Raw genomic sequence first — 14,356 nt, 5'->3', positions numbered from 1 at the left:
GTCTTTACGGAGTTTGTATGTTCTCCCTGTGACTGCGTGGGTGTTTTCTGAGTGCTCCGATTTCCTCTCAAATTCCTCATGTGCGCTTGCCGGTGTAGTGATTGGCTTCTGTAAATTGTCCGTAGTGTGTGGGATAGAACGAGAGCTACTATACGAGTGATCGCTACTAGGCAGGGACTCGGTGGACCAAAGTGCTTGTCCCCACACTGTGTCTTTAACCTAAACTAAACTAAAGAGTACAGCACTCCTTCAGTCTCTGGAGCGGATCAAACTCATGACTTAGAGACAGTTATGCTACCAACTGAGATACAGCAAACACTTAATATTACTTGGCTCATCTTCTAATTTATCTCGCCCTTCAACTCGCATTTGGTGATTTCATGTTTATCTATTTAGCTAGGTTACATTATATGGTGGGCAGCTTATCTGTGAAAGGCCTCCGAATAAGTCGTGGGGACTAGTATAATGGGGCATGTTGATCGGTGTGGGCAAGTTGGATCAAAGGGCCTGTTTCCATGCTGTATGAATCTATGACGTTAAACGTTGCACAAGGAACTGCAGATGCATTGGCCATTGGTTGGAGGAACTCGGCATCAGTCAGTATTTCTGGAGGGCATGAATAGGCAATGTTTTGGGTCAGTACCCTTCTTCGGGCTGAGTATAAGCCACAGAATTTCCTTTCAATTGTACTCTCCTCTACCCCTTCCTCTCAGCTCATTCCATACTCACCATCCTCTGTGTGAAAGATTTGCCCCTCTGGTCCCTCTTCAAATCATGTCCTTCTCACCTTGAATCTATGCCCTATAGTTTTAGACTTCTCTACCCAGGGGAAAAGAATGTGACAATTCCCCTTAACTATGCCCATTATGATTTACATACCCCATAAGGTCTCTCCTACACTGCAGAGAAAAAAGACCTTACTTATCCAACCTCGCCTTATAACTTAAGTCCTCCAGTCTGAGCAACAAGTAGCTTTTGAATCGATCACAATAGAGTCATGTGAACTGGGTCGATGGTCAGTGTGGGCACAGTGGGCTGAAGGGCCTTGCTCCATGCTGTATCTTTCAATCAATTCAGTCAATTTTAGGGCCACAGTGGCACAGCTGGTAGAGTTGCTGTCTCACAGCATCAGAGACCCAGTATCAATCCTGATCCCTGGTGCTGTCTGTGTAGAGTTTGCACGTTCTCCCCGTGACCACATGGGTTTCCTCCGGATGCTCCAGTTTTCCCCCTAAATCCTAAAGACGTGCGGGTTTGTAGATTGATTGTCCTATATAAATTGTCCATTGTCTGTAGGGAACGGATTCAAAAGTGCGTTAACATAGAACTAGTGCAAAAGGGCGATCGATGCTCCGCGTGGTTTCAGTGGGCCGAAGGACCTGTTTCCATGTTGTATCTTTCAATCAATGAATGGAATCCTGATTGTTAAAATGTTTTTTTTTTGGTATATTTATCTAAAGATTATCAGCAACATTGGCAGATCTTCGAACTTACAATAAATCAAAATAGGACATTAGGAGGAATAATTTTACCTGGAGAGGAATTGAATTGTGGAACTCACAGTCTCCTGGAACGATTAGGATCATAAGACCAAGGGGCAGATTAGGCCATTCGGCCCATTGCTGCTGCTCCGCCATTCGGTTTTGGCTGATCTATTTTTCAACCTAACTCCAGGGAATTATTTGGAATGAACACAGTAGAGAGAGGTGCAATCTACTGGGTACAGTATTTCAGATCCATAGAAATGTTTGTGACCTCCTTTTAAATGTTTAGAATTTTTTATTCATGTATCATAATCGTAATTAATTAGGCAAGTATGTTTTGCAACGTTTGAGGAATTTGGTTTGCGATACTGTCATTCCAAAAAAGAGACAAGACACACAACTACATAAAAATGTGACTTAAACATCCCCCACAGCGGCTCCTCCACATTCCCCACTGTGATGGAAGGCAATAAAGTCTTATCTTCTTTCCGCTCGCGATCGGTGGAGTCAAATTAGGCCATTTAGCTCATCAAATCTACTCCGCCATTCAATCATGACTGATCTATCTTTCCCTCTCAACCCCATTCTGTCCTTCATGAGTCATGTTTTCTCCATGTGTTGAATGCTGGCCTTTACTGTTCAAGGATAATATACAGCTTCTGCTTATTTAAATAAAGGACTCACACAAGTTTCTCTTATCTTGCAGCTCTCAAGACGATGATAGACCAATGTCCCCCTTCTATTTAAGGTAAATTCCGTCGTGTCATTTTGTCACACTTTCTTTGATGCATGATCACATTTTGAAATGTTACAAGATATCTTTTTTAATTGGCCACAACATGTAGACAGAGTTACTGAAGATAGACACAAAATGCTGGAGTAACTCAACGGGACAGGCAGCATCTCTGGAGAGAAGGAATGGGTGACGTTTCGGGTCAAGACCCTTCTTTAAACTGCTTTTACTAAAGATTTGTCAGTATTACTGAATTGATAATTAAAGTGGAGAATTTCATTACATTGATCAAGTAGTTGACAGAAGTTAAGCAAGGATTTTTGATGTTTCATTAAACTATTATTAAGCAGCAAGGCAACAAGGAACCCTGAAAACCCTTGAATAGATCTGTAACAAAAATACTTTATGTACCGAACTGCAGTTCACTACCGGAAAGGTTATTTTTTTTAGTTTTGTTTAGTTTAGAGATACGGCGCTGAAGCAGGCCCTCCAAGTCCGCTCCGACCAGCGATCACCCCGTAACACTACCACTATCCCACACTCGGGACAATTTACAATCTTTACCAAAGCCAATTAACCTACAAATCTCTACGTCTTTGTAGTGAGGAAGGAAACCGGAGCATCCGGGGAAAACCTACCTGCGTGGGTTTACTCCGGGAGCTCCGGTTTCCTCCCACACTCCAAAGACGTACAGTTTTGTTGGGTAATTGGTTGGTATGTTGGAAATTGTCCCTAGTGTGTGTAACATAGTGTTAGTGTGCGGGGATCGCAGGTCGATACGGAGTCAGTGGGCCGATGGGCCTGTTGCATGCTGTATCTCTAAACTAAACTTTGGCCCAACTCGTCAATGCCAACTAAGATGCCACATTTAAGCCCCTGTCCCACTTTCACGACCTGATTCACGACCTCTGCCGAGTTTTCCCTTGACTCATACGCAGCATTGTCGTCACGAGGTCGTAGGTAGGTCGTGATGCTAGTCGTAGGTACTCGTGGCATCAAGTAGGTCGGGGCGTTTTTCTAGCCTGATGAAAAATGTCCACGAGTAAAAAAGGTTGTGAAAGTGGGACAGGCCCTTCAAGCTCCTCCCATTTGCCTGTATTTGGCCCATCTCGCTCTAAACCTTTCCTATCCATGTACCTGACCAAATATCTTTAAATGTTTTATAGTACCGCCTCAACCACTTTGTTCTACAATCACCCTTTATGCGGCAAAATGTTGCCCCTCAGCTCCTATTAAATCTTTCTCCTCTTATCTTAAGTCTATAACTTCTAGTTCTTGATTCTCCCACCCTGGGTAAAACAGTCTATACACTCACTTATCTATTCCTGGTGTTCATTCCATTGGGGGGAAAAAACAAGCATTGGAAAAAAAGTGCCTTTTGAGCAAAAAACATATATGAGCAAAAATGGCCATCCTTATGATTTCAGTCCCATTGCTGCTTAATAGATTTAATATTGATAACAAGATAAGCAGATTAAATGTTGATGCGCTCAACCACTTTGAATATTAAAAGCCCAAAGAGCCATAGCAGTGATTGGTATCCTGTATCTCAGATGCTTAATAATGTCCATCCATCTTGCTGAAGGACTGGAGCTGATATGCCAGTAGATCTTCACAGCTTGAATTCACAGACAAACATGTGCAAATATTTTTTGTGCAAACTTTGTATTTTCTGTTTGTGCTTTTTTCCTGACTCAAATAATGCTTGTCACAGCAAATTACAAACATTTTTCATTAACCTGCTGTGGCGTCTTGGCTGCCAATGGATCAACAAATCGTGTGCAGTGATTTACAGGGCCTCTTTCCGCCAGTTACAGTACTTTTCCAATCGTCTTGCCCTTTCACATTTCAGTGCACAGGGTCCATTATTTTCCAGTGCCGTATTTTCTTATTCATTACGGGTAATCAGATTAGACTGTACTCAGCAGAAATTCCCTCATTAAATGAGGCCAACAAGTTCATTGGGGGAAGTCCATGGGATTTGTACTACCAACGCAAGTGGAATTGTTTCTTGAGCTACATAACGCAGAACACAGTATGAAATAAGACCCGATTAAGAAATCGAGCATTCAGAATGGTTTTGTGAACTGGGTTCATTGGTTTTCACCTGGAGGGCCTCTGTTTCAATCTCGCACACAAATATAACAGTTTAATTAGACTCTAATATATATTTGCACAAAATGTTGTACCATTTATCTTTGCACTGTGAACGGCTTGATTGTATCCAAATATAGTCTTTTTTTCATGTTCGTAAGTCATAGGAGCAGAATTAGGCCATTCGGAACATTGAGTCTACGCCATTCAATCATGGCTGATCTATCTTTCCCTCTCATTCTCCTGCCTTCTCCCCACAACCCCTGACACCCTTACTAATCAAGATCTCCACCTTAAAAATACCCAACAACTTGGTCTCCGCACCCATCTGTGGTGATGAATTCCACAGATTCACCACCCTCTGAATAAAAAAAATTCCTCCTCATCTCCTTTGTAAAGGTGCGTCCTTTTTTGACTGGATAGACGCAAACAAAATCTTTTCACTGTATCAAGGCAAGGCATTCATTTGCTACAGCTGGTTGAAGAAGTTTAAAAACTGGGACAAATCACAAGGACTTGCAAGATTTGATTATCCTTGAGACTTGTTGATAGGGAAAGAAACCACTGTTAACAATTTGGGAGTTTCCAGTCAACTCTACTTAACTCCTTCTACACGACTTTCTAAGCTGTGATCGTTTCTGTCTATTGCCTTTATCCCATTCTTTATTATCAGGCTACCCACCCTACATTCCTATGTTACCCATCTCTCCTGAAAGTTCCTGGAATATCTAATTATTAACCCTTTTCATTTGGCAGTCACAGTAATGGACCTGTCCCAGTTAGGCGACTTTTTAGGCGAATGCAGGAGACTCTGCACTAGCCACATGATCGCCACATGTTCGCTGGTGGTCTCTGGTGAGTCTCCTTCATGGTCGCGAGGAGTTCCCGCATTCTGGGAACTAGTCGCGGCCTCAGTATGGTCGCCGCATATTTTTCAACATGTTGATAAATTTTCTGCGACCAAAAATCAGTCGCCATGGAGAAAATCGATAATCCTGTAGTTGTAGGTGCAGTTGTAGTGAGGTCGCCATGTAGTTATAGATAGTCGAGGTAGTCGTAGGTAGTTTTAGTTAATCGCCTTTGCTGACCGGTCATTCTCATTGGCTCATTGGGGGAAAAAACGTAAGCACGTGTTTTCAGAATCAAGGATAACCGGCGATAATCAAGGATAACCGATAATGTTAAATGTCCCCGAACTTCACAGCTGTGTATCTCTGGCTTATTAAAAGTTGTCTGGCTTCTTAAACCGCTTGCAGCGCCAGAGGCCTGGGTTCGATCCCGACTACGGGTGCTGTCTGTACGGAGTTTGTACGTTCTCCCCGTGACCGCGTGGGTTTTCTCCGAGATCTTCGGTTTCCTCCCACACTCCAAAGATGTACAGGTTTGTAGGTTAATTGGCTTGGTATAAGCGTACATTGTCCCTGATGTGTGTAGGATAGTATTAATGTGCGGGGATCGCTGGTCGGTGCGGACTTGGTGGGCCGAAGGGCCTGTTTCTGTACTGTATGGTTTTATGTTCTATGTAAGAGAAAGGCTACTGGGGATGAGTGGGAATACAGAGCTGAGGTTGAAATCAGATGGATTATGGTGGGGGAAACTCAGGTCCTGTGGCCTATTCTGTTCATCATTTATATGCTTTCCACTTGATTTCACTGTTTAAAATGTTTAAAATGTGCCCAACTGCCCCTGTTACAGATGTCATATTTAAGTCATATGTTCCCTACACGCTTGAACTTCTGTGAGAGTTTCTAGACTGTGATGTTCTTTGGGTCATCTTGAGGACACAGCCAGCTCCACATAAATGCACATCACCCATTAGTGAGCAAATCTGGCAATGGTTCATTGTATACTTGCCAGGGACCAGCTGGTTCATTGCCAGCTGGGACCTGGTGATGTTTATGTTCCTCACAGAACGGCGCAGTGGCGCAGCAGTACATTTGCTGCCTTACAGTGCCTGAGATCCGGGTTTGATTCTGACTGCACGGAGTTTGTACGTTCTCTCTGTGACCGCATGGGTTTTCTCCGGGTGATCTGGTTTCCTACCACACGCCAAAGAAATGCAGGTTTGTAGGTTAATTGGCTTCAGTGACATTGTAACCTGTCCCTAGTGTGTAGGATAGTGCACGGCGATCGCTGGTCGGCGTGGATTTGGTGGACCGAAGGGCCTGTTCCTGCGCTGTATCTCTAAACTAAACTAAACTGCACAGGCTTTCCCTCCTCTCATGCAGGATGGGGCAATCAAGAACCAGAGGACGTAGGTTTAACACAAGAGGGGAAAGGTTGAAGAGGAGCCTGAGGGTCATTTTTTTCACTAAGAGAGTGGTGGGTATACGGACCGAGCTTCCAGAGGAAGTAGTTGAGGAAAGTACTACAACAACATTTAAAGGAGACTTGGAGATACGACGAACTGCAGATGTTGGAATTGTGAGCAAAACACGAAGCTCTGGAGTAACTCAGCAGATCAGGCAGCATCTCTGGAGGGAATGGACTGGTGGCATTTTGGGTTGGGAGCCTTCTTCAGGCTTCAGACACTTGGACAAATGCATGGATAAGAAAGTTTTAGAGGGATATGGGCCAAATAAAGGGCAAATGGAATAAATGTAATAAAAAGGAACTGCAGATGCTGAACTGCAAACATCAGTCTGATGAAGGGTCCCGACCCGAAACGTCTCCTATCCATTTTCTCCTTGAAGATAAATGTCAGTATCTTAGACGAGCTGTGTTGGTCGGCATGGACAAGTTGAGTCGAAGGGCCTGTTTCTGTGCTGTATGACTATATGTCTCTATTCAAGTCCTTTCTAACTCATTTTATTTTTAGAGATAGAGCTTAGAAACAGGCCGTTTGGTCCAGCATGTCCGCTTCGACCACCCATATACCAGTTCTATCTTACACACTAGGGACAATTTACAGAAGCCAATTAACCTACAAACCAGCACGTCTTTGGAACGTAGGAGGAAACCGGTGCACCCAGAGAAAATCCCACAGGGTCACAGGGAAAACGTATAAACTCTGTACAGACACCACCCGACATCAGGATCGAACCAGGGTCTCTGACACTGTGAGGCAGCAACTCTCCCGCTGGCTACTGTGTCGCCCCTGTTCATCCGTCATTTGTTTACCAAACCTGCCCTGAATGTCCCTGTTCGTTGCTGTGCGGCAGTGACTTCCACATTTTCACCATTCTCTGGCTAATGAAATTGTGCTAAAGTAATGGGATCCTCCTAATAAAATGTTTGAGCTGCTGAGTTTACTGCTGTGACTGGTGGTGCCATCGCTGCACTAGTCTGCATCACTTGAATTACTGGCATTCCATAGACCAAAAGACTCCTTAATCAGTAATTATTTCCTTGTAAATTGCTTATTGTTTCTGAAGAATGCATTCTGCAGTATTGACAGCGCTAAGGCCACTTGATCCCCCTCACCCTTCATTATTCCCTCTCGTGACTGCGAGTAATCGTGTTTCCAACAACACTGCTGCAGTTTTATTCCACATGATGCCTATTTGTTTTTCACACATCAAAAGAAAATTATTCCGTTATTGAAGATTAGAATCGCCCACTGCTGGAACTCCATCCCACACTTGGTTTCCACACATATATTGCCATCTAACATGTATTCTCCTCATCAATGCAACAAGACACAGTGCAAGCACATTAAAAGAGGCACTGGTTGCTGGTGTAACTCAGCGGGTCTGGCAACATCTCTGGAGAACGTGGTTAGGCACCGTTTTGGGTCGGGATCCTTCTTCAGATAATGCAAAGGCAAAACCTACCCCTATGGTCTGCTTTAAATCTCCTACCTCTCAACCAAACGATGTCCAATTGTTTTTAAAACCCATTTTACTATCTATCCTATCTTCTCATAATCTTAAATACTTCGATCAGGTCACCCTTCGGCCTCTTTTGCTCCAGGTAAAATAAGCCCAGTCTATCTAATCTCTCCTCATAACCAAAGTGCTTCAATCCAGCGAACATCCCAGTGATTCTCCTCTGCACTCTCGCCAGCACAATCACATCCTTCCTATGAAGTGAACCAAGTGAACTCTAACCAGTGTCTCCAGGAGAGTCTGGGACCTGAGAGCACAGCCTCAGAATAAAAGGACGTACCTTTCGAATGGAGATGAGGATCTGTAAAGTTTGCTCTTTTTCTCTTCCCATCATCTGCTGAATATTTCTTGCTTTTTCTGTTTCTGTTTTGGATTTTCAGTACCTGCTACTTTCTGCTTTTTAGGTCAGGTGGGGGATACAGATATACAGGGTGGAAACAGGCCCTCTGGCCCGCCGACCATCCATCAACCATTCACACCAAGTTTTGCATTATCCTACTTTTGCACCCTGCATTTGCAGATGCCAATTAGCCTGCAAACCTGCACATCTTTGGAGTGTGGGAGGAAACCCACGTGGCCACCGGGAGAACATACAAACTCCACACAGATAGCACCCGAGGTCAGGATCAAACTCGGGTCTCTGGCACTGTGAGGCAGTAGCTCTACTGCTGCACCACTGTGCTGCCCTATTCTTGACTAGTAATGCCCCTGTCCCACTTAGGAAACCTGAACAGAAACCTCTGGAGACTTTGCGCCCCACCCAAGGTTTCCATGCGGTTCCCGGAGGTTGCAGGTGGTTGCCGGAGGTTGCAGGTAGTGGAAGCAGGTAGGGAGACTGACAAAAACCTCCGGGAACCGCACGGAAACCTTGGGTGGGGCGCAAAGTCTCCAGAGGTTTCCGTTCAGGTTTCCTAAGTGGGACAGGGGCATAAGACTCGTGTTTCAGTAACTCTCCGAAATACTTCAGGCACCTGTCAGTCTAGGATGCTCCTTTGAAGTATGGTCACTGCTTTAATGGAGAAAACATCGCGGCCAGTGTGGTCACAGTATAATCTCAACCAGCCTTGTGAGCATGACCGGATGATTTATTTAAACCTCGTTAGATAGGGGATAACTATCGGTCATGTCATTGGGGGAATGATACTGGTTTTGTTTCTAAATCGTTCCATGCAATCGCATCAAAAAGACAGCACCTCTGCCAAAAGAGACACAAAGTGCTGGAGTAACCCAGTGGGTCAGGCAGCATCTCTGAAGGACATGGATAGGTGACATTTCAGGTCAGGACCCTTCTTGAGACTCTTCTGAACATGGGTCCCGCCCCGAAACGTCACCTATACTGCATTCCCTATGTATTGCATTGGAATGGGAAGGACGCAAGGAACTGCAGACGCTGATTTACAAAAAAAAGATGCTGGGGTAATTCAACAAGTCAGGCTGCATGTCTGGAGAACATGGATGGCTGACGTTTCACGTTGGGACTGATTGTCCTTCGTCAGACTGATTGTGCTTCTGTGCCGTGGTCTGTGGGTGGGACCTGAAGCCACAATCCTCGAAGATAGATGCAAAGTGCCGGAGTAACTCAGGCGGGTCAGGCAGCATCTATGGAGAAAAGGAACAGGTGACATTTCGGGTGGGGATCACACCCTCCCCTCTCTCACTGCCTCCTCGTGTTCCAATTATCTAATTTTTGTACCTTTGTTGTTACAGCGCCCATGTGTCGCCAGTCAACAACACTTCATCAGCTGGAGAGTAAGTTGATATTTCTTTATTTCGTTAACATGAGAGTAAGTGGACATTTCTCTGTTTGTTTAACATGATGGAATTGGTATTCCCAGTGGATAGGAGCTTGAAGTGCTCTTGTCCCTTTGGCAAGTGATCCTGGGCAGATGGATTAATTGGAGAGCTCTTTCAAACAGCTGGCATTGTCACGATGGGACAACTGGACCTTTTTCAGCTCTCGGATCCTTTGACAAGGCATCCAAAAGTCTTCCCCTCTGACTTTTACAGAAAGCTTATTCACATGCATTACTCTTCTGGTCAGTACTGCAGAATGACATGAGTAAAGAGCCGTCACAAACACAGTGGATCAAATATCCCCAGGTGCAGCCTCACTCACATCTTGTACAACTGCAACATTGCAGCCTAACTCCCATACTGCTGATGGTCAGAGTACCAAACATCTTCTTCAGCATCCTGTCCACATGTGATGCCACTTTCAGGGAAGTATGTACTTGTACTCCTCTGCTCTACAGTACTTGGTACAGACAGCCGGCGTAGTCAGGGTCGAACCCAGATCTCTGGTGCTGTAAGGCAGCAACTCTACCACTGCACCACCATACCGCCCTGTGCAGCGGTAGAGTTGCTGCCTTGCAGCGCCAGGGACCCGGGTTGGATCCTGACTACAGGTGTTGTCTGTATGGAGTTTGTACGTTCTCCATGTGACTGTGTGGGTTTTCTCCGGGTGCTCCGGTTTCCTCCCACACTCCAGAAACGTACAGTTTTGTAGGTTAATTGGCTTCAGTTTTTAAAAAAATTGTAAATTGTCCCTAGTGTGAAGGATAGAACTAGTGTACAGGGTGATCGGTGGGTCAAAGGTCCTGTTTCCGTGTTGTATCTCTAATATAAACTCCCGGGGGCCCTCCCATTCACTGTGAAAGTCCTACCTGGTTTGACTTCCCAAACTGGAACACCTCTAATGTATCTGAATTAAACGACCCACTTACCTAGCCAACCACCATCCTGCTGTAATTTCGGAACTGATGAATGGCAGAGTAGACTGTTGGACCTAATTTTGCTTCTGTCACTTATGAATCTTATGAGTTTAAATTTGATTGGACCCAAATGTCCTGGGAAGTTTCGGGTTTGACCCTGTCCTGGGTCAAAAGTAAGACCTCTTAGGTCAATGTCAAGTTCAGTAATCCACAGTCAGTCGAACTGGGTCAGCAATAGGCAGACTGCTTCAGGAAAGAATTATCAGGATTTGTTCTCCTCCAACCTCAGGGTCAGTCCAAGTCTACAAAAGCCCTGTTTGTGAATTGAAGGCACAATAATGCATACTCATAGAGTGATACAGCGTGGCAGCGGGCCCCTCGGCCCAACCTGCACAGAGCGACCAATGTGACCCATCTATAGAAATCCCGCCTGTCTGCATTTAGTTCGTATCCCTCTAAACCTGTCCTATCCATGTACCTGTCTAAATGTTTCTGAAATGTTGCAATAGTACCTGCCTCAACTACATCTTCCAATAGCTCGTTCCATACACCCACCACCCTTTGTATGGAAAAAGTTGCCCCTCGGGTTCCTTTTAAATCTTCCCCCACTCCTCACCTTAAACTGTCTGGATTTCTTAATTCCCGTACTCTGGGCAATAGACTATGTGCGTTTACCTAATCTATTCCCCTCATGATTTTGTACATCTCTATAACATCACCCCTCGTCCTCCCGCGCTCCAAGGAATAGAGTCCGAGCTTGCTCAACCTCTCCCTGTAGCTTAGACCCTCGAACTCTGGCAACATCCTTGTAAATCGTACTGATATGCTTTGTCATCAAACCCTGCACTTTTCAGTGATAACTGATGATAGGGATCCGTTATCAGATACATGAACTCGGCTAGTCATCCCACTAAGAGGGCATGGTTAATGTCTTGTGCTCTGAGATTATTGTGTGAGCATTCTTTTCTGACACAAGGCTATCTCTCGACTGCCGATTTAAATCTTGGAAGGCTAAAGTGCATCGTGGGGAGAGGGTTGTGAGCAGAACAGAGAGAAGTCAAGTAGGTCACGGCATTGTTTCAACCTCCGTGGCCCAGAGGGGCAAAGTTACAACTGCCCCTTGCTGACCCACTCCTCCCTCCCTCAAAACCTCCCACCCACTGTGGCTCCATAACAGGAAGCCAGAAGCAAGACTGAGACAGATGGCAGGTCAAAGATCACAAAGCTGCTGCCGCTGTCCCTGGAAGAGCAGTTACTTTCTAACCTCTGTGGTGTCATCCCTCCCGTCTAATGTCCTGACACTGGGCAGCTCGGCTCCTCTAGCAACAGTAGCACTGGGCTTATCTTAACTTTAGCAAAAGCAACTCACCCTGCCTTTGCCGAGGGAGAGGTCTGGTCCCCCAAACACAATTTATTCATAACCAGTAAATTCTGCAGGCGTGTGCGTGTAAGATTATTTTAGTTTAGAGATACAGCATGGAAACAGGCCCTTCGGCCCACCGAGTCCATGCCGACCAGTGATCCCTGTACACTAGCAATATCCTGCACACTAAAGACAATTTACAGAAGCCAATGAATCTACAAACCTGTCATTCTGTTGAGTTTCATTGTCCGTATAACTTGTTATCACCGAGCACACAGCCAGCAATGGACCATTGTGGGCTGTACCTTTCCTTGATCATCCTTACTTTTTTGCATATCTTTCATTCATTTGTTGTACATCTCTATATCATCGTCTACAGTATATCTCTCGTTTCCCTTTCCCCTGACTATCAGTCTGAAGAAAGATCTCGACCCGAAATGTTACCTATTCCTTTATCCAGAGGTGCTGCCCGACCCGCTGAGTGTCCAGCTTTTTGTGTCTATCATCTGCGTAAAGTGAACTGGCCTGTGTATCTGTCAGGGGGCACTCATTCTAAAACATTTAATTCGTATTAAAGTACAAACTTGTGCTTTTTGGGTGATAAGGGAATGAGGATGGTGATGAGATTTTAGGAGGGGGAATTATGACAGCAGCTATGTGACTGTTGTTTCTGTAGCTTCATAGAGAGGACCATCCGTTCAGCAGTGGAACAGCATCTCTTCGACACTCAGGGCAGCGGAGGTCAAAGTTCGGAGGAGTCTGAGTCCGGGACGTCATTACTGAGCGCAGCCGGCTGTGCGAGACTGAGGAGGAGACATCTGAAGGAGCAAGATGAACCCTGGAGAAGCAGAGAAACGTACGTCTGTTTTAATTCCTATTGACACATAAACCAATATGCTAGTAAGAAGATAGACACAAAATGCAGGCGAGAAGGAATGGGTGACATTTCTCAAAGCAATTTAGATAATGATACATTATTATCGAATCCTCAAACTAAATACTCTACGTGCTCTGAGCTTTGTATATAAATAAAACTATGGATTATATTAAATGCACCCAGGTAATATATTATGTGTCTGTATCGAGATGTTTAGGCATGCTGTCTACATAAATCTGCGAATTTATTAAACAGGGCTGTTCTCTGTGTGTTTAGAGTAAGAAAAAGCTGCAGTTTGAACTGACATTCTCCAGAATCCACATTTTTTCTGTTTAATTAGGTAATTATCAAACACAGGGCATAGAAACTCCCACAAGAATCTATCCTGATTCCCCTTCTCTCCCTTTCAGCCTCCTCTCATGCCCCACACTGACTGACTAACCAGGACCTTTTACATCGAGAATGCTTAATGCACCAATAATGGAACAATAATTCTTATTTGCAACAGGCCTGTAACCACAGCACCCATAGATAACATGATAAACAAAATAAAGATCAATAAATTAAAAACACCGACATTAGTGCCAAAACACGAAGTCCTTAGTTGCAACCAAGACTGTTCTTATGTAGAAACAAGGAATCGCAGATACTGGTTTACACAAAAGGACTCCCACTTTCTCATCCACTCCCAACACACGGGGGACAATTTTACGAAGGGCAATTCGCCCGCAAACCTGCAGGCCTTTGGCATGTGGGAGGTAAGCGGAGCACCCAGAGCAATCTCCCACAGTCACAGGGAGAATGTGCGAACTCCACACACACACACACACACACACACACACAGCATCTGAAGTCAGGGTCGAACCTGGGACTCTGGCACCGTGAAGTAGCAGCTCCACCAGCTGTGCCGCACTCTGCCACCAATAATGACCAATGTTGTCCGAAATGGCTTTGTTGGAAACGTTGTGGACAGGCAACAGCAGCAGTCCCTTAGTGTAGATGGAGAGGATAAACATAGAACGTTGGTGCAGGAGGAAGAGGCCATTTGGCCCTTCAAGCCTGCACCGGATGTTTCCACTAGTTGTTGAGTCTAAGACCAGAGGCCGTAGCCTCAGAATAAAAGGATGTACCTTTAGAAAGGAGGAGGAATCTCTTTAGTCAGAAGGTGGTGAATCTGTGGAACTTATTGCCACAAATGGCTGTGGAGGGCGTTAATTAATATTTTTACGGCAGAGATTGACAGATTCTTGATTAGTATGGGTGTGGG

The 14,356-nt window shown here is 44.9% G+C and overlaps 1 protein-coding gene across 2 annotated transcripts in view; it reads left to right on the top strand.

Annotated features, from left to right (window-relative positions):
• fam13a (family with sequence similarity 13 member A) overlaps nucleotides 1–14,356 on the top strand; it is a 207,912-nt gene that overhangs the window by 144,627 nt on the left and 48,929 nt on the right. For both annotated transcript variants that reach the window (XM_033022299.1, XM_033022305.1), the window contains exons 8-10: nucleotides 2,191–2,232; nucleotides 9,846–9,887; nucleotides 12,889–13,068. In XM_033022299.1, the coding sequence (XP_032878190.1) occupies nucleotides 2,191–2,232; nucleotides 9,846–9,887; nucleotides 12,889–13,068 (264 nt within the window). The remainder of the gene's footprint in view (nucleotides 1–2,190; nucleotides 2,233–9,845; nucleotides 9,888–12,888; nucleotides 13,069–14,356) is intronic.

The sequence above is a fragment of the Amblyraja radiata genome, chromosome 1 (assembly GCF_010909765.2).
Source record: "Amblyraja radiata isolate CabotCenter1 chromosome 1, sAmbRad1.1.pri, whole genome shotgun sequence".
NCBI lineage: Eukaryota > Metazoa > Chordata > Chondrichthyes > Rajiformes > Rajidae > Amblyraja > Amblyraja radiata.
The sequence above is the reverse complement of the archived record's forward strand: the minus strand, read 5'-3'. Positions and strand labels throughout refer to the sequence as shown.